This window comes from Quercus lobata, chromosome 1 (genome assembly GCF_001633185.2).
Source record: "Quercus lobata isolate SW786 chromosome 1, ValleyOak3.0 Primary Assembly, whole genome shotgun sequence".
NCBI classification, from domain to species: Eukaryota; Viridiplantae; Streptophyta; class Magnoliopsida; order Fagales; family Fagaceae; genus Quercus; species Quercus lobata.
Window position 1 is genome coordinate 8,124,986 of NC_044904.1, and position 21,094 is coordinate 8,146,079.

The window sequence follows — 21,094 nt, forward strand, 5'->3', positions numbered from 1 at the left end:
AGCGATTAAATTCTATATAAAAATAATTTGTATATATATACACACACACAAAGCTGAGATGAGGTTGGGCAAGCAAAACCTGTCCCCATTTTGTCATCTCTTTGGAGCAAGAAAAACTCGCACAAAGCAAGATGGGTCAAGCGGTGTTGAAATTTTTTGACATCCCTAAGGTTAGGGCAATCCAAAGACCTACTAAACTCAACTCACCCATCTGATCCAATCTGACCCAAAGACTCATGGATGGTTTTGAATAGTGGGACAGTTGATCACGGTCTTTGACACTTGAAAGCAATGATTCTTGATTCAGGTATGATCAATTTGGGTGATTTCTCACTTGCCCAAACTGACTTGATTGAAAATAACATAACAATTCGGCCATATTTAGAAATTGGGTGCCATTCACTCATTGATTGGATCAAAACTCAATCATTTCCCATCCTTTTTTTTCCTTTTCATTTTAAAATTCAATATTCAGTTCTTTCTCTCTCTAAAAAAAATAGCTATCATTCATTTGAATAACTTGGTTATCCATTCAATTGGCGGGTTAATCTCAAACCCGAGCTGACTTTAACTCATGTTTGTGTAGATGTATGATTTACCCCCATATGAGAGGGTGAATACATGATAGATTTTCTCAGAGTGTTTAGAGTCTAGACAGTCCCAGTCAAATTTATTGACAGCAACATACACCTATTTGGATGGCCCAACCTTCATCAAAGGTTTGCAGTCCTCGTATTGTAAGCTCCGTTACCTTTCCCTTTTGCCTTAAAAAAAAACAGGAAAAAAAAATTAATATAAAATAGAAAGTGAGAGAAGAAATTATTTTTGTTATATCCAATGCTTTTAGAAAGAAAAAAAAAAAAAAAAAGTCAAGAGAGTGTTTGGTACTACTACTTAAAAAATAGTTTTCAAGTGTTTATACACTAAAACCAGTTGTTCCATAATTGTCCTAAAATCTTGAGATCTCCCATTTCTAGCTCATTAGCTGTAGGAAGCAAACAAAGCACTTTGAAAATGCCAGACTACAGACGCATAGTAAATGCTGTGAAATTTAAGGGATCTATATAAACCAAATTTAAGCTCATTATTCCACAGGCCTAATACAACAACTCCCCCAAAGAAAATCTAAAAGTATATTTGGTGATTTTTAATAAATTAAGACATCTCAAAGGGTTTGAATGCCGTACTGAAATTTTGGGAAGGGATATGCAGATCGTAATTATGATGCATCCATTTTTACCATTAAATTATATAAATATATACACAACACAAACACATGATAATAGATCTATCATCACCCATCTACTTTATTTTTATTTTTATTAAGTTGTCTTGATGCATTGATGCTAGTGACAATGCCTTTATTTATTTTTGATAATTTGATAGTTACATGGAGTGAGGGGAATTTGAACTTTGAATACTTTCATTGAAAGCACTAGGTGTCAATATACTACAAAGCTCTTGACAAATGAAAATGCTACTTGGCACAAATTAGAGCATTATAAACCAAAAATTAAATTCAATGGCATTCATTTTGCTGTTATTGAAAAATGTCACTGGGGAAGATCTGACAGTAATTAATGTGAATTGTAATGCACCTAATGGTTTTGAATGTCTTCTTTATAAATTTCAGGCATTCAAGTCATGAAAATATAGAGCATGGAATTTAAGCACCAACTACTGAAAAATACCTCTTTTTAACTAAAATGATGAGTAAATGATATATTATCTCTACAAGTTTAGCTCATTTTATTTATGAGAGTAAATTTAGGACCACACTATTTTCCACAATTATCTTTATATAACACATTGCAACTGGCTACTTGTCATTTTCATATTGACCTCTCATTTTTTCTCCACTTATCATAACCTGCTACATCAGAGTTGTAGTAAGGTTGTGGTACAAAAGAGTGCAAGGTTTTTTTTTTTTTTTTTCAACCTTAGTACCACTCGATAATTATTTCTAATGCATTTACCCACATTCCAGTGTTTATGGATACCACAATACATGCCTAGGACGTGACTTAACATGAAGTGAGGCCCTGGTGCAAAGCAAGAGTACCTCGTACCATTTTATTCTAATTCACTATTGGAATGTTCATCTTTAACTAATGCTTGAAGTTCATGTGAAAGATTTTAAGATTTCCTTTTCCTCATTGATAATTGTTTCAAAGTCATTATTAAGGATGAGTGCTTGTTTTGCTTGGTGCATCGTCTATATTTTTTAGAACTTATTAATATATTTTGATTTTTTATTATTGGATGATGCAAGATTTGCATTTGATTTATAGAAGAAAAAGCTCCATTTTGAACCATGTAGCATTGATTTCCTTTTCTATCTTTCTGTTGGATCATTTTATGGAAGTCCATGTAACTCAATATGGAGTAAGCAGTGAATAAGCTCCATATACATGATTAAATTTTGGCTGTTATATTCTGTATCTTTTAAGATATTAATTTTTAGAATAAGAAAGAATAAAGTAAATATGCATAAGTTTAAATAATATATATATATATATATATATATTGATGGCAGGGTTATGTTTCTTAAGATATTTTCAATAAATCATTTTTTCAAAACACTCGCATATGATTATCTATTTGATTAAAATAAATTTTTTTATTTTTATTTTTTAATCATTTTTCTCTCTTCACACATAACAATTACTATCCACTCTTTTTTGTTTTTTGTTTTTTTTTTGTTTTTTTTTTGTTTTTCACTCTTGAAAAACAAAAAGAAATAATAAAAAGTCATTTTGCATAAGCTCTAGTAAATTGTGTATTTGTACAAACACGGTAGTAAAATTCCATTTTACATAAATGGTTCATAATTTGATGTTGGTGATTTTTGTACTTCAATGACGTACTATATTTTGAGCTTCATCTTATTTTACATGAGTTGATGCTAATACTCTTGGTCAATTGTCATTCTTGGTTCACAGTTGTTGTCACTGCAAAACCTAGCTTTGCTACAAAACCCAGGGTCCTTGATGAACAATTTAACGAATTTTTATTATTATAAAAAACACCTTTTGGGTGTTTTTTGAAAATCATTTTGCATACTTAATTTTGAGAACAGTTTTATGAAAATAGGCTATAAAAGATTTGGAACCCACTAGTTTTTGTTTTTAAAAACAGTATTCTGTTTTTAAAAATGGGGTACGGCCTTAAACGTTTAGGTTACATACAAATTACTCTTCATGTAAGTTTGGATTTTATTGTAAATTAGATTTTAGAGATGTGATAGTAAATCGATATTTTTAATTGACTAAGATGTTCAAATCATTTAATTATTTGTTGAATTGAAAATTGAGATGTTAAACAATTTATTTTATGAATTTATATAAACATATTTACATTCATAGATATATATTACATGCTTTGCAACCTAGGCGTCCCACATCGAAAGAAAACCCCCCCACTTTCTGCCTTATAAGCTGTGAAGTAAAGGAAGTAGTGTACCACCAAATCTGATCACAGAGATTTGGTGGTACACTACTTCCTTTACTTCACAACTTATAAGACAGAAAGTGGGGGGGTTTTCTTTCGATGTGGGATTCCAGAAAGCAGAATTTCTCGTATGTAAGACATATGAGATTTCAAGTTTCTTTTGTATCAAAATCTCTTGAGAGTTCGTAATTCTATAAAATTTTTTTCCACCTGATTACCACTGTTTCTATCACTCTACCTTTTCTAAAAAGTAATTTAACATCACTTTTCCCACTAAGTATATCACTGAAAATCAAAAAATTTAAATGTCATGTGTGATAGGATTAAGAAATGGTATTACATTAATTTCATGGGAAAACATATTGTAATACAAAAAATCATGAATTCAACACGTATGTTTGTTAAAAAAAAAACCATGTGTCTTGAGAACAATTTCAGCATATAACGGAAAGATCAAAAGATGTAGTATTCAAAGGGAATTCAAGAATTTAGTATGTGATGACAAACTAAAATTTAAGTATCTTGGTGGCCCACAGTGTTTGCTCTTGAAAATGTATATTGGTTTTGGTGTGTGCTCGTAACAAAAAGCCACTGTGAAAGTTGTTTATTTATTTTTAATATGTTTTTTTTAATGGAATTGGATATAAAGTAAATTTTTTTCTTATATTTTCTTAGGAGATTAGATGGCTAATGTTGACAATATCTTGTAAGATAGTAGTTCACAAAAATTAAAATCTCAAGATATTAGGATATTAATTAATCATCATTAATGATATAGTACATTTACAATATATGTACAAACCATAAGCACATGACAATGTAAGTAGCCAAATAAAGAAAACAATAATGCAAGGCATGCAATCAAGGAAATCAATTTCGTACCAAAGACCGTTTTAGTTTGATACAAAGAACAATATATTTCAATACCGGTTATTATTGTTGTACCTTTACGGTGCCCGCCATTACTGGTATACCACTAATTTTTATATATATGTATATATATGTATGTATGTAGGTATGTATGCATATTATTCATTAATTAAACTTCATATAATTTATTAAAATTCCTTGAAATTATAATTAAGACAATATTGATATATATATATATATATATATATCTTGCTCAAATATAGACCAAATTACAATATTAAGCCCTCACTCTTTTGTAAATATACTCCAAAACTTAACTAATCAAATTACTCAAAAGTGAATATTTCAACATGGTTGAATTTTTGGATCATTGTTTTGTTGCGAAAAATGATTTTGATTGTAGCATATCAATTTGTTTAAACAACGGCTAAACTAAACAAGGTATAGATGGAAAAAAAAAAATTGTATTTAACAATTACTAAATGTGGTGATAATTGTTTAACAATGAATTTCTAGATGCTCCTATTTGACCTGAGCACATCCCAAGTTCTTCCCTTATATATATGTTGCAAGCAATTTCAATAATCGGACAGAACAAGATTCTAGTCTTTCAAAGTAAAGATACACATGTTTTACAACTCGCATTTACAAAAAACTATTAGTTAAGGATCAAGCTAGGTGCAGATAGAGATCTAGTGTAAGCTAGAGGCAACATGAGAAGTTTCTTAGTACTCCCAACATAAGCTCGTTTTGTCAAGTTATCGTAATCGTTATCTTCGATTGCATCCAAGATCTTACGATACAATAGTAAGGATGTCCATACCTGCAAAAACACCACAAATGTTTAGATGCTAGAATTAATGCTTTAAATTTAAACTTTTATGAGAGGAAGAGTGAGAATTTATAAAGTGGTACATACTGGCCAACGGCTAGCCTTGTCAAGCTGAGAAGCTCCCACCTTTGCCAGGTTGAAGTAGAGCCTTGCCCTTGTTATCTGCTCTTTCATGAACTCTCTCCACCTATCAGTGACTTTCCCTGTGAAAACATCCTCGTCGCATAATCCAAACTGTGCAAGCTCATCTTGTGGAAGATAAACTCTCCCTCTTGAAGCACTGAAACAAGTACTTAAACAAAGTTTGGAGAGATTGATTGAGTCGATGGGGGAGAAAGTGAAGTACAATAGTTTTAACTTACTCCTCTCCCACATCTCTGAGAATGTTGGTCAGTTGATTTCCAATACCCAAGTAGAGAGCTGCATTATATATAGTTTGAGCAGAAACTGGAAATTCTGGTGCAATTCCCATCACTGGAACACTCATTAGGCCAACTGTTCCAGCCACATAGTAGCAGTAAAGGTAGAGTTCTTGAAAGTTTTTATAGCGACATTTCCCTGTATCCATTCTCATTCCTTCGATCATGTCCCTAAATGACTATGATTGGAAAGAAAATGAAATGTATCAAAGTGTGACATTTCAGAAAAATATATGAATGAAAGGTTTGTTTTATTACAAGCAAGGCACTAGGAATATGACTTTTTTTTTTTTTTTTTGAATGAAGAAAAAAAAATTATGAAGTGAATAAAATAGCATGGTCAGTGCACTAAGAAATGGATCTCAACTTAAAAGGCAGAAATCCCAAGCACCTTGATGTCTAAAGGGAACTTGAAAACAGTATCCGTTAGTGCAGCATCGAGCATGTCATAAGGGCGTCCATTGAAAATGTCTTGCAGTCTGTCTTCCCACCTATTAAGAACCGCAGAGCTCATATGACCAGCATTAGGGCCATCGACGAGTTCATCTGTTCTCCTGCACCAAACTATAAAGAAGCAGTTCATAATTTATAAAGAAAAACCAAAATATTCAGTTGTCAATTTTACAATTGCTTTAAGTGTATGTAGAGATTTAGGATCAGTTAGAATAGCTCTAAATGGAACCCCTTGACTTCTGTGGTTGGTATCGGTTTAGCACTGCCTAGTTTGTTGGTTGAAAACCTTAAACCCAAATTTTTGGGGTTGGCTATGGATTCTCAATAGATTAGCTAACCATCTAAAGATGAAAAATAATGACTTTCTTACGCACATGGTTGTTATTATTAAAAATTTATTTCCTTTGATTTTCTTGCAAATCAAAATCTATTTCAGTTGCAATGATCTAGGACACGTTCTTACCATATATTGCCCATATCGCTTTCTGTCGCTCCTTGGTCATTAGCAAAGTTCCTGCATCAAGACAGTGCCCCGAAACTTAACATCAAACTTAAAACAAAATTGGATAGAATTAGATACTAGTGTCAAAATTGAAGGCAAACATCATGGGAAGAATTTGTGTTGACTCACAAACTCATATTATGTGTATGTGCGTGTAAATGTGTACCTATTGAATGGAATCTATTAGCAGTCAAACATCATAAGAGAATCATTGAACCATCCATATAAGACTTGAATAATATATTAGATATTGGATAATATTGTCAAACTGATGAAAGAAAGGAAATGAAGTTGGACCTAGATAGAAGGTCTTGGCATATTCTGCACAAATGTCCCTGCACCTTTCGTATGCTTCTGCAAGAAACTTAGGGTGGAACTGCGGCTTTTCTCGAGTATCTTCCCTGGCTAAGTTTTTAGACTGCCTTTCTACAATTTCCTGTACATGTAAATCAGCAAAAGGAATGCCATGCATTGCCAATGCTGGGAAAATGCCTGTGCTTTTTTGCTGGGGAGACATGGCCACTTCAGCTCTTGTAACTGTAGATTTTCGAGATGGGAATTTGCCATTGCTTACACTGATGCAAGGCTTAGCTGCAGGTGCAAATATTGAACACATATGGCAATTCTTTTTGCTGCTTTTAAAAGACTATAGGTGTAAGAGACAAGATGTCATGTACTCTTATGAATGAAGTTAAGCTTGTAGGACATTGAGTAAATCTCTATGTATGCGTTCTAGTTATCTTATTAATATTATAGCCAAGATTTCAATGTATGATGTCATGTGGAATATGCTGCAGATGGCCCCTATAAAGAAACATTTAAAAACTTCCATCTTATTTTGTGCTTTTATGTTACACTATTTTCCCACTAAAGGTTTATAGTGTCCATTTTTCATTGTAGAAAATCCAAAATACTAGGAGTTGATCTGTCAAATTAGGAAGTTCATCTAGAAAATGAATGGTTGAGATTATTTAATGTATTTGCCTCATGATTGTTGATATGTTCATTTGGCAGTTTGTGCAATGTGCTATCATTTTTGTACTTTGTATCCTAAACCCATATTATATACACCTTTGGCGTGCAGATGTGTTTTACAATGACACCTTCTTTGGCGTACAAAAGGGAAAGACGTGTTTTACAATGACACCGGATTTGTCCGATACTAAAAAAACTATCGTAGTACTAAAAAAGAATGACTCCTCTACAAAGTACTATCAAGGATATAATGATTCAAATCTTGGCATTTTCTTGGGTGCAAAGTCTCTTTGATCTTATTATAGGCAGCCGAATAGAAAGAAGTATTTTTTAGCTTATCATATGGCTATTAAATGTTACTTCCATTTTCTTACCAATAAGTTTGAAACATTGTGAATTCAGAAGCAATAATATATTTGACAATATGTGACAACAAATAAAGACACTAGGAAGCATGATAATTTAACGTAATCAGACAAAATTAAGGGATTGTAGAATTAATTAAAATGGATGGCTACAACTGTTTTATATATTATTGTCCAACATGTACATACGATGGATACTGCAAGTCTGCAATGTATGTTTAATTTATACCAATAAAGACATATAGACCTTATATGATGCAAGGGAATCATGTGTTTTACAAAGATGCTGTGTAATTGTCTTGTACTCAACGAACCAAACTTTGTTGGAACATCTGTCTTCTTGTGCAACCTTGTTTTAGAATCTTGTATCACCCAATGATACCCCCTTCAAACCCTTAAACTTCATTTCCCATGTCTTTGTCTTTCAGTTATGTTTAGATTGCTAAGTCCTGAAGTTTCTGTCCAATTGGCAATTAACTATGTGAGATTGTAGATAAGAATGTAAAGTTCTAGCTAAATACAGAAGGAAAAGAAAATGGTACATGAATTGCTATGTCATTTTCCATGAAGCACCTTTGAAGTTTGAATACCTCAAGCTAGCTTCTTAATGGACTTAATCTCTCCCTATTATAATTATTAATACTTTTTAGTTTGTTTTGCTTAAGATTTAAGTGGGTTTAATTCTGAAATAGTAAAAACTAAAAAGTGACAACTATCATATAATTTGCATGTAAACTACAAGTTGTATATATTTCTCTTCCATCCTCCAAATTTGGAAATGAGACACTAGCGAACAAAATCTTTTATTGGTGCACACAGCCACATGGGCGTTTGTAGTCCAACGGTTAGGATAATTGCCTTCCAAGCAATAGACCCGGGTTCGACTCCCGGCAAACGCACACATATATTTGTTTTTTTGTTTATTGTTTTGCAGTAATGTCCTCTCGATTGTAACTAGGACGATTGACATCCAATGGAAAACGACATTCCTAGCTGCAACAAAAGAAATAGAAAATAAGTACACATTTTATATATATTTTTTGAGAACTATTAAAGACCTCACTTTTGGAAAAAGAAACTGGACCATTTGAAATATTTATCTTTTTCTTTTTGTTGGGTCCTTCACATGGTAAACAGTCATCACCATAGGGACTTGAGAGTCCTGGAAATAAGATACTGAAGGTATGCCACTTAAACTAGCTAGAGTAAAATTGGTTTCATTTTCAATCAAACGTGGTGCTTTGATGTTCTTATTACTAACATTAACACAAATGTGTATAAAGTACAGATTCATTCTACGCATGAATGTTGGTAGTTCAAAACTCTTAAAGCAGTAATTACACTGAAATTGCTTTCCACTAATGTTCGTTTGCCAGGGCCTTCTAAACAATTTTGTAGTGAGAGTTTTGTTCTTAATTTTTTCTCTAACTTTGATTTCTCTCTCAGTTTTCTTGACATCCAAAATGAGAATTACTTTCAAAAACCACACTTACTATATCAGCCAAATCAAGCATCTCCAGAAAACAATAAAGGTTATGAAAAATTGACATTTAGTAATAAGAAATAAACAATCTTTTTGTTCCTCCTATAGTGTTCTAAACAATGATATACAAGTGTTAAGAACAGGGAAAACAAGATGGAATATACATATATCTATTAGTTAAGTCATCACTCATCAGTTCTCTTCAAGGAAATATGAATTGTGCCTATAAATGTTTTCCTGAATAGATTACAGATGCGTGACTCAAATTGGTTTCAAACAGACTTATATTTTTCTCTCCTTTCTTCCTCATTGGGGGAAACCGAGCTAGTATATCACTTTTTTATCTTTAGACCCATTGGCATGGGCTTCAATGCTGCCAAAACCACGGCAACTTTACAAGCAAGAAATCCCATCATACCAACCACAAGTTCTTTTGGTGTCCATGCCAAGGGAATATCTCCAGAGCTATACTTCACTATGAATAAAGCAAAACCAATCACCAATGCTAGACTTGATACTGAACCCCTGAATCCTCCAAACATGCTATCAGTCCCTTCTGTCTTCCTGGAAATAGATGCTGGATCTCTTGAAACTGGTAAACCATCAACGGACCTCTGTAATAGCAACAGATACAAGAAACCACTAAGACCACCAGTTAGGAATGCAAAAGCAGTATTTTCCCCAGCTGAGAATGAAGCAACTGATGTACCAACAAAGATCAGAATGGCATCATAAAGTAGCAAAGAGATCTTCAAATCTGCATATTCCCTCATGCTTTCCTCGATTGATGTCCCATGACTCGTGAATGAAGTCTGTTGGGAGAGGCTTTTGCCAAAGAAGGCAAATGAGTCAACCCCAGAAAACTTTGAAGCAACGTGAGGTCTAAGTTCCACCATGGATACATCACTTCCCTCCCCAAGTAAAATATCCTCGGTTTGAAAATCATATTGGAAGCCAAATTCCTTATGTTCATCTCCATCTTGTTCCTCTAATGAAGGTTGACACCCACAAATTGCTGTCAAGCTCACACTTCCTAATCTCCACTGACCTGACCTTGGAGATAGAAATGAAAAGGTGTTAGAATCTTTTCTGGCCAAAATGGATCATATATAGGTAAATTCATGTTGTTTTTGAAGTTTCAAAAGAAACCAATCTTTGTTAAACAAGTAATTAAAGAGAAAACCTCAGTAAATAGTTAGTAATGTCTATGATCCTAGAGTTAATCAACTAATAGGCTAGTAAAGAGATACGATTACATTGTCATACTGAAGAGACAGAAGTAACTTTTAAAATGTGCTCTGAGTGCCTAAATCTATTTGTTTTTCCATAAACCATTCCCCACATTCCTCAGTTGGGATGCAAAAGAGAGATACATAAGTGTAGCATACTGTTCCAGCAAGTATTGAAGTATCCCTAGCAGAGACTAACCTGATTCAAGACTTATCCAAAGAGCTTTGACTCTTCCCAGATTAGGCCCCTCAAAGGTGAACTCATCAACAGAACCTCTTTGGAAATGGAGTATCTCTGGGTCAACCAAATCCTCTGATTTTATTGAATGATCTGTCATCAAACTGGCTGGTATCCTCTGTAATATGGTATTACCATTTTTATCTATCAAGCATAGGAGAATCCCAGCATTTAAGTCACTCAGACTTGAGCCATAGATGTTACTTGTACCGAGCTTGACCTTGTATAAACACTGTGATCCAGCCTCATTCACAGATTTAAAAATCTTTTCTGCAGTGGTATCTGTGTAGGCTTTCACTTCTTTGGCTGGCAAGAGACGGAAAGGTTTTGCATAGCCCTGAAAATCTGTACACAAGCCTATTAATTTACTTGAAGATTGAAGAACTAGAAAGTGCTTCAACCTAATGCTAAAGCAGAATGAGAAAATAAAGTATATAACCCTAGTGCCACGGTATTGCAGATACTACTGCTCTTGTAATGATAATGTGCAGAACTACCATCTATGTTGATTTAGTATTGGAAGAAAAGAAGAACCCATCCCTATGTATAAGATAATAACTATAAAGAGAAGAGAAGACAGTCAATAACTAGAGCTATCAATGGAAGCATTCAAATTGACACATTAGCAGTTTTGGATTAAAATATTCAATGGAAATCCTAACATATTTTACCACAACTATGTTATTGATCCACCGATTGTGTAACAACTGGCTTTATGACATGGCTGCTTAAAATAGAAGGCTGCACAAATCATAATCTTGACATGCCTTCTACTGTCCATGTCATGGAAATGATGAACAAAGGAAATCATTCTGAGGCAGCACAAAATAGAAGGCAGGATTGTTCAAGACTTTGAAATGATGAGCTCTATAGAAGAAGAAACCTAAATCAAGCAAATGAATTCTGTGACTATTTAGGGCACATATCCTTGTAATTACTTGTTTCGGAGTCCTTGAAATTATTAATTGCTGCATGACACATAACTTTGGAGCTACTTCATCTTTAATGTAAAATTATAGAGTAGTTTTTTGCAGAGACTATGTTAAAATTACAGAGAAGAAAAAAGATCAACAGCCACAATATTTTGGATATCTTCCCTTACAACATCAAGAAAGGCCTTGTTAATTCATCAAAAGGAAAGACATGCATGTTTTCTCAATAAGGATCACATATAATATCAGCGACAGCGTCCAAGGCTACAAACAATTACAAAGCTATTAGTCTATAACCACCACCATACACATCAAAAATAACACTCCAACCAACACCAAGAGTCATTTACGCCATTTTGTTTACAACGAACCATTGACAATCAAAAGCAATAACGGTGTATCCAAATCATGCATATAAGACTTCAATTTTCATAAATCATGTTGATTTATCACCTGTATTTTGAAAACCAGCTGCAACACAAAATGATGGGTAAAATTTAACAGTAAGAGAAATCAATACCATAAGACAGTACTCCATAAGTTTTACTTATCATTGCAAGTTAAAACTTCTTATATAATTGGCAAAACAAGATTGACTAGAACTATTAGTATAATATATATTATGTATTTGATAGAGTCAAGTTTAAATAACCTTATATGTAGTCAACTCAGGTTAGTTGAAAGTGAATTGAATACTCTTACAATTCACAAATTTAGAGACGTACATACTAAAGACATAGCTCAATATGATCACTGTAATCCTTTACTTTCTATCCAATTTCCTTAAGTAATGAAAAGATTGATTTTTTTCATTCATTAAAAAAAAAAAAAAAAAAAAACCCAAAAACCATATTATCATTACTCTAATATTTTTATCAATTAGCACTACATAGTACATATATATCAGGTAACCATATAAAAATCTCTACTTTACACACCCCCAAAGAAGAAGAAAAAATCAATCTATCCTGCTTAGCCTTTCCATTTGGTTCCTTAGAATAGAGGAAATAAAAGAAAGTAAACAAAATTCAAAATTTTTTTTCTATGGAAAACAAAGTTAGTATTTTTTTTTTTTACCTTGGAAATCAGATTTTTTGGAGAGGATTCTAAAGTGGAAACGCCCAGTTTGTTTGTGAATTGGGTTTCTTCTTCTGAGGAAACTATGATGGGTTACAGAGATAATTTGCTTCAGAGAAAGTGACTCCATAGCTGCACCAGAGAGAGATAACCACAGTGAATAGTGATAGAGGAGATAGAGGAAAAAGCTAGATTTCCTAATAGACTAAAACTTAGACAAAATAATTGTATAGCATTTTTACGACAAGTTGGGCGTTTGTAGTCCAACGGTTAGGATAATTGCCTTCCAAGCAATAGACCCGGGTTCGACTCCCGGCAAACGCATTGATTCATTTTTTTTTTTGTCCTATGCTTTCTTATTTTATTTGTAATTATTATTTTCAAGGGCAAGTTTTGAAAAATCTTTGTAACTTCTTTTTTAAACACCCCAGTATATCCAACAAGCAAGTGAATTCTGCGACTACTTAATTAGGACATATATCCATGCAATTGATTGTTTCAGAGTCCTTGCAATTATTAATTGCTGCATGGAACATAACTTTGGAGCTACTTCATCTGCAATGTAAAATTATAGAGAAAAGAAAAACTCATTGCATTGAATTAATTTACAGACATAATATACAGGATATTCATCCCTTACAAGTTACAACATCAAGAAGGGTATGTTTGGTTGGGATGATATTAGGGGATGAAAAATGTTGAGTGGAAAATAGGAGAGAAAATGGGTGGAATGAGTGTTTGACACTGGAGTGTTCCAAAATCCAGCAAGCTCAATCTAATGTGAATTCAGCCCAAAAACTTTTCTTGAATCAAAAGAACAACCCATTATTTTAAGCGTTTATTATTATTATTATTAATAAAGAAGTTAAAACAATCTTTAATTAGTATCTCTTAGGATGTATTAGACTTTATTTTTTAATTCTGATAATACACTTTGAGTTTTATTTACTTCAACCAAAAGGTTTAAATAGAGTTTGGAACAGCCCCCAAGTATAAGAAAACAAAAATAATAATTAAAACACTCACTTAACATGACCAAAGTCAGATATGACTCTTAAGAACTAGAAATACAATAAAATACTTGTTTGCCTAGGAGAAACAAAACATAAAGTCTGATACATCTTAGAAGGCACTAATTAAAGACTGTTTTGACTTCTTTATTAATAATAAAAAACGTTTAAAATAATGGATTGTTCTTTTGATCTTCAAATAAAGCTTTTGGGCTAAACTGACATTAGATTGAGTTTGTTGAATCTTGGTATACTCTGGTGTTAGTGTTTGGTTGAAGGGGGAGGGGGAGAGAAAAATAATAAAGCCTGATTGTTTTCTCTCTAGGCCCACCAAAACTTGATCTCTCCAAAATGGAGAAAAATGGGAGGGAAAGTGTGGTTCAAAAACTTTGGATTAAAATGCCCACTGCCTAACTTGTTTTTTCTTTTCCATGGAAAACAAATTTACTATTTTTACCTTATAAATCAGACCTTTTGGAGATAATATATACTAAAGTAAAATCACCCAGTGTGTGTGGAATGTAAATTGGGTTTGCTGGGATTCTTCTCCTTTGGAAACTTTGATGGGTTGCAGAGATAATTTGCCTCAGAGGAAGCAACTTCATAGCTGCATGAAAGAGAGACAACTATTAAGCCCAAAAAAAAGAAAAAAGAAAAAAAAAAGAGAACCATAGAAGAATATTCTTTACAGACAAATTTACCTTCATGAAAATAATATTTATAACATTTTTATTACAACCTTGGCGTTTGTAGTCCAACGGTTAGGATAATTGCCTTCCAAGCAATAGACCCGGGTTCGACTCCCGGCAGACGCATTTATGCATTTTTATTTATAAATATTATTTTCAAGGGCAAATTTGGAAGAGAGACTAGTGCTCAAAGCCCACATGTGCGTTTGTAGTCCAACGTTTAGGATAATTACCTTCCAAGCAATTAAGGGTCATCAAATAGCTCATGACCCATGGGCTGGCCCAGTAGCCCACCAGGCTAATGGGCAGCCCAGCCTGGTAATATTGAAGCCCGTGGGCAGCCCAGTAGCCCAATGGGACAAGCTATGGGTTGGTTTCTTTACCCATGGGCGCCCGGTGGGCCAGCCCGTTAGCCTAGCCCAGTAACCCGACCCGTTAGCCTGACTCATTGCCCAAAATTTATAACAAAATAATTTGGGGGTTGGGTGGGTGAGGGATTGAACTTTAGACATTATAAAAACTTTAAGACCACACACCTAACCACTAATAAGATGGAATGATTGTGATACAATATGCATAATAAATATATATTTTGGTATTAGTCTAGTAGTTTTGATTTTTAAAACAAAGTTACTAAGATGATTGTTGCCCTACCTCTGTGCCTCTGGAAAGAAAGTCATTCTTTCCTTTGATAAATTCCAATTCTTTCCTTACAAGTTACAATTATAGAAGAAATTCCTTAAAAAAAGAAAAGAAAAAAAAAGCTTACCGTTGGTTGGAAGAAATTCTTTCCTTAATGAGTTGATATTTGATTCTTCATATATTTCCTTTAAGAATTGATATTTTATTCTTCAAATATTTCCTTTAAAAGTTGATATTTAATTCAATGTACTTATTTATTCTTATCAATAAAAGTTAATTAATCTTATTTTAGTACCTTTTTAAGAGGTATGTCTTAGTATTTTTTTTAATAGAATCTTTTTAGTAGATTTAATTGTTCAATTTGATAGTTTGTAATAATATATAATTATAATTTTTTTGGTTTAATTTTTATAACCTCATTGAAGACCTGTTAAAAATGCCCATAGCTAGCCCATTAAACCCACCTCACTAGCCCAGCCCACTAAAGTTCAAATGAGCATTGCCCATGGGTAGGGCCATGGGCTAGGGTTTTTCCATCCAGCCCGGCCCGACCCAGCCCATTGACTAGTCAACAACCTGTTAAGCCCAGCCCATTAGACCCATGGGCCAAGTAAAAACGGGTCGGCCCGGCCCGGCCCGACCCATTGATGAGGCCTACAAGCAATAGACCCGGACTTGACTCACGGCAAATGCATATAATAACATCATTTGCATTTTTTTTTTTTTTATTTTAAAGAAAATTAAAAATTTGTTATTGTTTTCTTTTTATTTAGTCTTTTGGGCATAACTGGTGATGAGCTTGAACACTTTAATATTAACCTCATTGAGTCTTTATCTAAACTTGCAGAATTCTGTAGTCATGTTTATTTTGTCTTCATGCTCATATTGTCTAAGCCTTTGACAAAAATCAGAAAGGAACACAATTTATTTAGCTCTTTCAATTTACACCAGAACTACCATCCCCAAGATAATACCTTTCAATTTAGCTCTTTCAATTGTACATTGAATTGGTACTAAATTTTGGTAATGTGTCTAAGACTAAGACTCTAAGTTCTGACTTCTGAGATCTTTGTGTTCTGATTTTGTTTTAGCTGACCTGGTTTTGCAGCCTTTTGGTGGCGTTGTTATCTTGGTGCTGTAGCTGTACAGGTGTTGTCCTATTTGGGTTGAGTCTTGAACTGATTGTATGACTATTTTTTGAAAATGATATTTTGCTCATTCATTGAAAAAAAAAAGTATTAAAAGTACTAACTTTAAACGGATTAAAAGTAGAATGGACTAAAACCAGTTTTAAATAGGAAGGATGGTACAGATTTTCAAGTGAAATTAGAGTTTTATTTGGATAATTTTTTAACTTTCTAGCTACTCCAATATTTAATATCGATATATCACTTACCAAGCCTGAAATGATTAGTCTACGTTTTTTTTTTTTTTTTTGTATATCATGGTCTCTGACTCTTTGTTAGCTTTGATCTTTTAATTTTGCATGTATGAGCTCAAGACCATTACATGATTGGGTAAGACTTTTTTTTTTAAATCCCAAAAGATTTTTGGGCATTGATATTGTAAGAACCAGGTATAAGGCTTTTGGGCCTTAGATCACTTGGGTTCACAATTTATTTGTAGTGGGCTTAAGGATTTCCTACTATGGGTCGTTCTCGGCAGAGAGACTCAAAGCAACGCCCAGTTGATATTCACTCACTAGACTTTTTTCTCTCCAATTTTCTGAACCCCTTCTTCTCCCAACTTTCTTCTATTTATAGCCAAAGTAAGTGGGGAGATTATGATTACAGCCACCGTTTGTGCTACTGAAGGTCCAATATTATTTGATTTAAGTGGATGTTTAGGTGAGAGGGCGGTGCTGCATTTATGATCTTGGAACTTGATTTCATCTGGACCGATTATGTTCGGCAACTCAATCTCCCGTGCATACCACATTTTCCCGGGAACGATTCATATACCTGACCGGGAACGTTTGACCGATTACCTCTTGGAACTCAATGCCCTACACTTGTTTGTGTATTAAGGAAGCTTCAAGGAGGGCGCAGGATAGCTGGACCTTTCTACTGGGCCTGCGCCCAAGGCCAGTATGGGACTAGGCCCAAGGCCTGTGTGGGCCTGGGATCTCGGTGCTGTACAACTGGGACTGGGCCCAAGGCCTACATGGGCCAGGGATCTTGGTGCCGTACAATAGCCCCCCCTTGATTCATACTCGGTCGCCGAGAAGAATCAAGGAGCTGCTTGGGCCTTTTGACCTCGGGAATCTTTTAGCCTAGGACTTATGACTGTTACTTTTTATTAATATTCATCTCAAAAGACGCGCCGTTTCGCGGCGCCAGGCACAGTCGTCATTATTGCCTGACGGTTCGTGAACCGAAGCGACGCGCGAATCGGTTACGCTTGGCATTCGCTGGGTTGCTCGTAAACTGTGCCAATTTATTGCTTGATTAAGCGCTTCTTCTTCCCCCATTTCTTTTTGGCTCTATAAATAGTCCCCTTCTGAACACCATTCCATTTTTCCTTCGCCTCTGATCTTTAGTGCTTACTTCTCTGCCGACCACATTTCTGTGTGCTTGCTTGCCCAGTGTTCTTTTCCTCCTTAGAACCCAAAGTAAGTTTTTCTTCCCCTTCCTGTTCCTTCAACTTTATTTCTTTGAATTCACTTCTGTAGTTTTAGGCATTATAGATGGGTTACTCTTACCTTCTCGAATCCCCGGCGGCTTTGGCCACCTTTAGGAATAAATTTAACATTCCCAATGACGTGGATGTGGCTTATTGCCATGAGAGTGATATTGAACTCCACCAAGGGCAGGGTACAGCCTTCTTTCCTTTGATGTCCATTTTAGAAGGTGGGGTTAGGTTCCCTGTAGATCCTCTCTTGATAAACACACTCACTTACTATGGGCTGTGCCCCGACCAGCTTCCCCCCAATTTTTACCGGGTAGTTAGTTGTGTCAGTAAGCTGAACCACACCTTTAACTTACAGTTAGACCACCATGACATTAACCAAATGTATAGCCTCTGTGGGAGCAAAGCCACCAATTATTACCTAAAGACAAGGGATGCACGGGTACGGCTGCTATCGTGCCTACCCGATTCGAACAGGAACTCCGCCGGGGAGTTCTTTAGGGTGCGCGGCAATTGGTTTGTCGGGGAGATCCCTTGCCCCCTTACACGGCGTGAAGTGGGTTCGTACCATCCCCTTCATATAATTGCTTTCCTCCACCTCACTTTTTCTTCTTATTGGAGTAAAAAATTTATTATTAGAGACTAATGTGTCACCTGTTCTTTTGCAGACGGCAAAGTGTTTGTGCAGGACCTCAGAGCCGTCCACGCCAGAGATTTAAACTTCGTCCTCCGTTCTGAGATATACGTGCATTGGGATGGACAACTCCGGGCCTCGCACTTGATCCTCGGAGTGGAGTCGGTTTATTCTACTTGGCAGCCTTTCAAGCAGGAGCTGATTGTTGACAGCCCCCTGCTATCGTACATAGACGTCCGGTACGTAAACTTTTTGCCGCCGAAGCTTACAACCGGAGAAGCAAGGGAATTTGGTCGGCGGTTTACTTGCGCGGACGAGCTAGCCCCTTTGCGAGACGAATCCGCGGAACAAGCATCCCGGCGCCTCAGGGAGATAGCCCACGAAGCCATACAGCAAGAAGGCCAAGCGCAAGAGCAGCCTATTCCCGAGAATCCTGCCGCCGCGCCTCAACAACAAGTGACAGAAGCGGCTGCCCTGCTAGCTGAAGCTATCCAACCTAGCGGGAGGATGGTATCAAGGAAGGTGATGACGATAGAACGGTTCGTGCCCAGTGCCCGGCAACCCAATCAGCCTCCGCCTTCCCAGGGCCGGGGACAAGCACCTTAGCCCTCACCCTCCACGCAGGCCGGACGTGCCCGAAAGAAACAAAAAGTTACCGATCAACCTTCCACGGGCCCGGGAGATGCCGCTGTCCAGACTCCTCCCCGACCAACAGGTGGAATCGTTATCCGCGAGCCGCCAACCGAAGCTGGCACGGGGGGCGCGTCCTCCTCCCAAGTGGCTCCAGCGTGGGAGCCAAAGCTCCTTTTGGACGGCAAGCCATTGCCCTCAACCGCTTGTATTCGGATGTGGGATAAGGGCGAGGGCGGCCGTATTGCCCAAGCTTTGGCTAAAGCCCTCCAACTTCCCGAGGACGTGCATGCTTTTGAGGATGGATCTGAGGAGTCTGTGGGGCGCCGGTTAGAGTGGCACGCCATTGCGGTAATTCTTTTGTCTATCTACCCCTTCATATAGATTTCCTTTTGTTTCTTTTCTAACCTTTGTGCTTGCTAGGCCGCTCAAATGGCCCACATTGTGGCTGCCTGGGCGCGGGAGCTTGCCGAGGAGAACGAGCGCGAGAAGGAGGCACGGGAGTCAGCGGTGAAAACTGCTAAGGAAAAGCTGAAGGCTGCTGAGTCTGCTAAGAAAAAGGCTGCTGCCGCAGAGAAGAACCGGGCATTGGTCGAGAAAAGGTATGCGGAGCTCCTGACTCAGCAGAATGAGACGGAGGTCAAGCTAGCTAAAGCCATCAGCCTTAACACCTCCAACGCCGAGGAGATTGCCGACCTCAGGGCAGGCTTGGTGGCCGCGGAGCAAAAATGGTATGACGTCGGTTTTGCTGATGCTGAAAATTCTGCAGAGCCAGTGGTGGCTCGGGCTCGGAATATGGGCTTTGAGGCCGGGTGGTTTGCCGCTCTCCAAGCAATAGGAGTTCCCGAGGACTCGCATCTGAGAGATCCCGGCCAAATTCCATTCCCGAGCCCTGCTCCCGCCGCCCAGGTTGCCCCAGCTGCTATTGACGAGGAGGAGACGGCCAGTATGAGGAAGCTGGTTGAACAAATCGATGCCCATGCCGAGCCCGAGGAAGCGGAAGCAACCAGTTTCCCGACTATGCAGGAGCTTCTCGGTGAGGATCCGCCTTTCCCCCCGACCGCCCAGCAGGAAGTGACACCGCCGACCCAACCTCCCAGCTAATTTTACTTTAATTTGCTAGTTTATTTTTACTTTGTTAATTTTATTCGCCTATGTCACTGGGATGTGGTGACTGAACAATTGCCTTAATTTGTTGGTTTTATTTGCCCATGTCATCGGGATGTGGTGACTGAACAATTGCTTTTATTTGTTTAATTAGTAGTCTGTTTTCTTTTTCCGTTTCAATTTGTTGAATGAATTTATATCTATTTATGTGTCTTGCTTGAATCATGCCAGTGCTATGGCCGCTTAATAGAATGGCACCCTCGAAAACCTGTTATACGGCGCTTTGTGTAATCTGAGAGCTCTAATTGACTTAGTTTTTGTAAAAGGGCTAGATTTTCATCAGGCTTTGGTTTGACCGAGAATCGTGTTTTCGTCCTCGGAGTACTCGCTTGTTAGGTTTCCGCCTGTTCAGAGATTTGAGTTTAACCGAGAATGAGGTTTCTGTCCTTAGTGATTTATTTGTAAGGTTTCCACCTGCTCGGCGATATTGATCGAGCCGAAGGTCAGGTTTCTGTCCTTAGTGACTTATTTGTAAGGTTTCCACCTGCTCGGCGATATTGATCGAGCCGAGGGTTAGGTTTCTGTCCTTAGTGACTTATTTGTAAGGTTTCCACTTGCTCGGCGATATTGATCGAGCCGAAGGTCAAGTTTCTGTCCTTAGTGACTTATTTGTAAGGTTTCCACCTGCTCGGCGATATTGATCGAGCCGAGGGTCAGGTTTCTGTCCTTAGTGGTTTATTTGTTTTCCACCTGCTTGGCGATATTGATCGAGCCGAGGGTCAGGTTTCTGTCCTTAGTGGTTTATTCGTAAGGTTTCCACCTGCTCGGCGATATTGATCGAGCCGAGGGTCAGGTTTCTGTCCTTATTTGTAATTCTCTTGGTACGCGATTACGGAGTCAAAAACAGCATATACAAAAAAGTTCATCAT

The 21,094-nt window shown here is 36.7% G+C and overlaps 2 protein-coding genes and 3 non-coding genes across 5 annotated transcripts; 3 read left to right on the forward strand and 2 right to left on the reverse strand.

The window, feature by feature from the left end:
- Positions 1-4,860: 4,860 nt before the first annotated feature.
- LOC115975130 (phytoene synthase 2, chloroplastic-like) lies at positions 4,861-7,152 on the reverse strand. The gene is made up of 6 exons (XM_031095833.1): positions 6,824-7,152; positions 6,488-6,538; positions 5,963-6,135; positions 5,515-5,750; positions 5,240-5,432; positions 4,861-5,143 (listed from the first exon to the last, which is right to left on the reverse strand). The coding sequence occupies exons 1-6, from the start codon at positions 7,140-7,142 to the stop codon at positions 4,979-4,981; spliced, it is 1,137 nt and encodes a 378-aa protein (XP_030951693.1). The 5' UTR covers positions 7,143-7,152; the 3' UTR covers positions 4,861-4,978.
- A 1,541-nt stretch (positions 7,153-8,693) lies between these two features.
- TRNAG-UCC lies at positions 8,694-8,765 on the forward strand. Its single transcript has one exon. It is a non-coding gene; the product is annotated as a tRNA-Gly (tRNA).
- Positions 8,766-9,383: 618 nt separating this feature from the next.
- Positions 9,384-12,995, reverse strand: LOC115977178. The gene is made up of 3 exons (XM_031098877.1): positions 12,826-12,995; positions 10,778-11,161; positions 9,384-10,397 (listed from the first exon to the last, which is right to left on the reverse strand). The coding sequence occupies exons 1-3, from the start codon at positions 12,953-12,955 to the stop codon at positions 9,682-9,684; spliced, it is 1,230 nt and encodes a 409-aa protein (XP_030954737.1). The 5' UTR covers positions 12,956-12,995; the 3' UTR covers positions 9,384-9,681.
- An 82-nt stretch (positions 12,996-13,077) lies between these two features.
- TRNAG-UCC lies at positions 13,078-13,149 on the forward strand. The gene has a single exon. It is a non-coding gene; the product is annotated as a tRNA-Gly (tRNA).
- A 1,429-nt stretch (positions 13,150-14,578) lies between these two features.
- TRNAG-UCC lies at positions 14,579-14,650 on the forward strand. The gene has a single exon. It is a non-coding gene; the product is annotated as a tRNA-Gly (tRNA).
- The last annotated feature ends 6,444 nt before the right edge of the window (positions 14,651-21,094 follow it).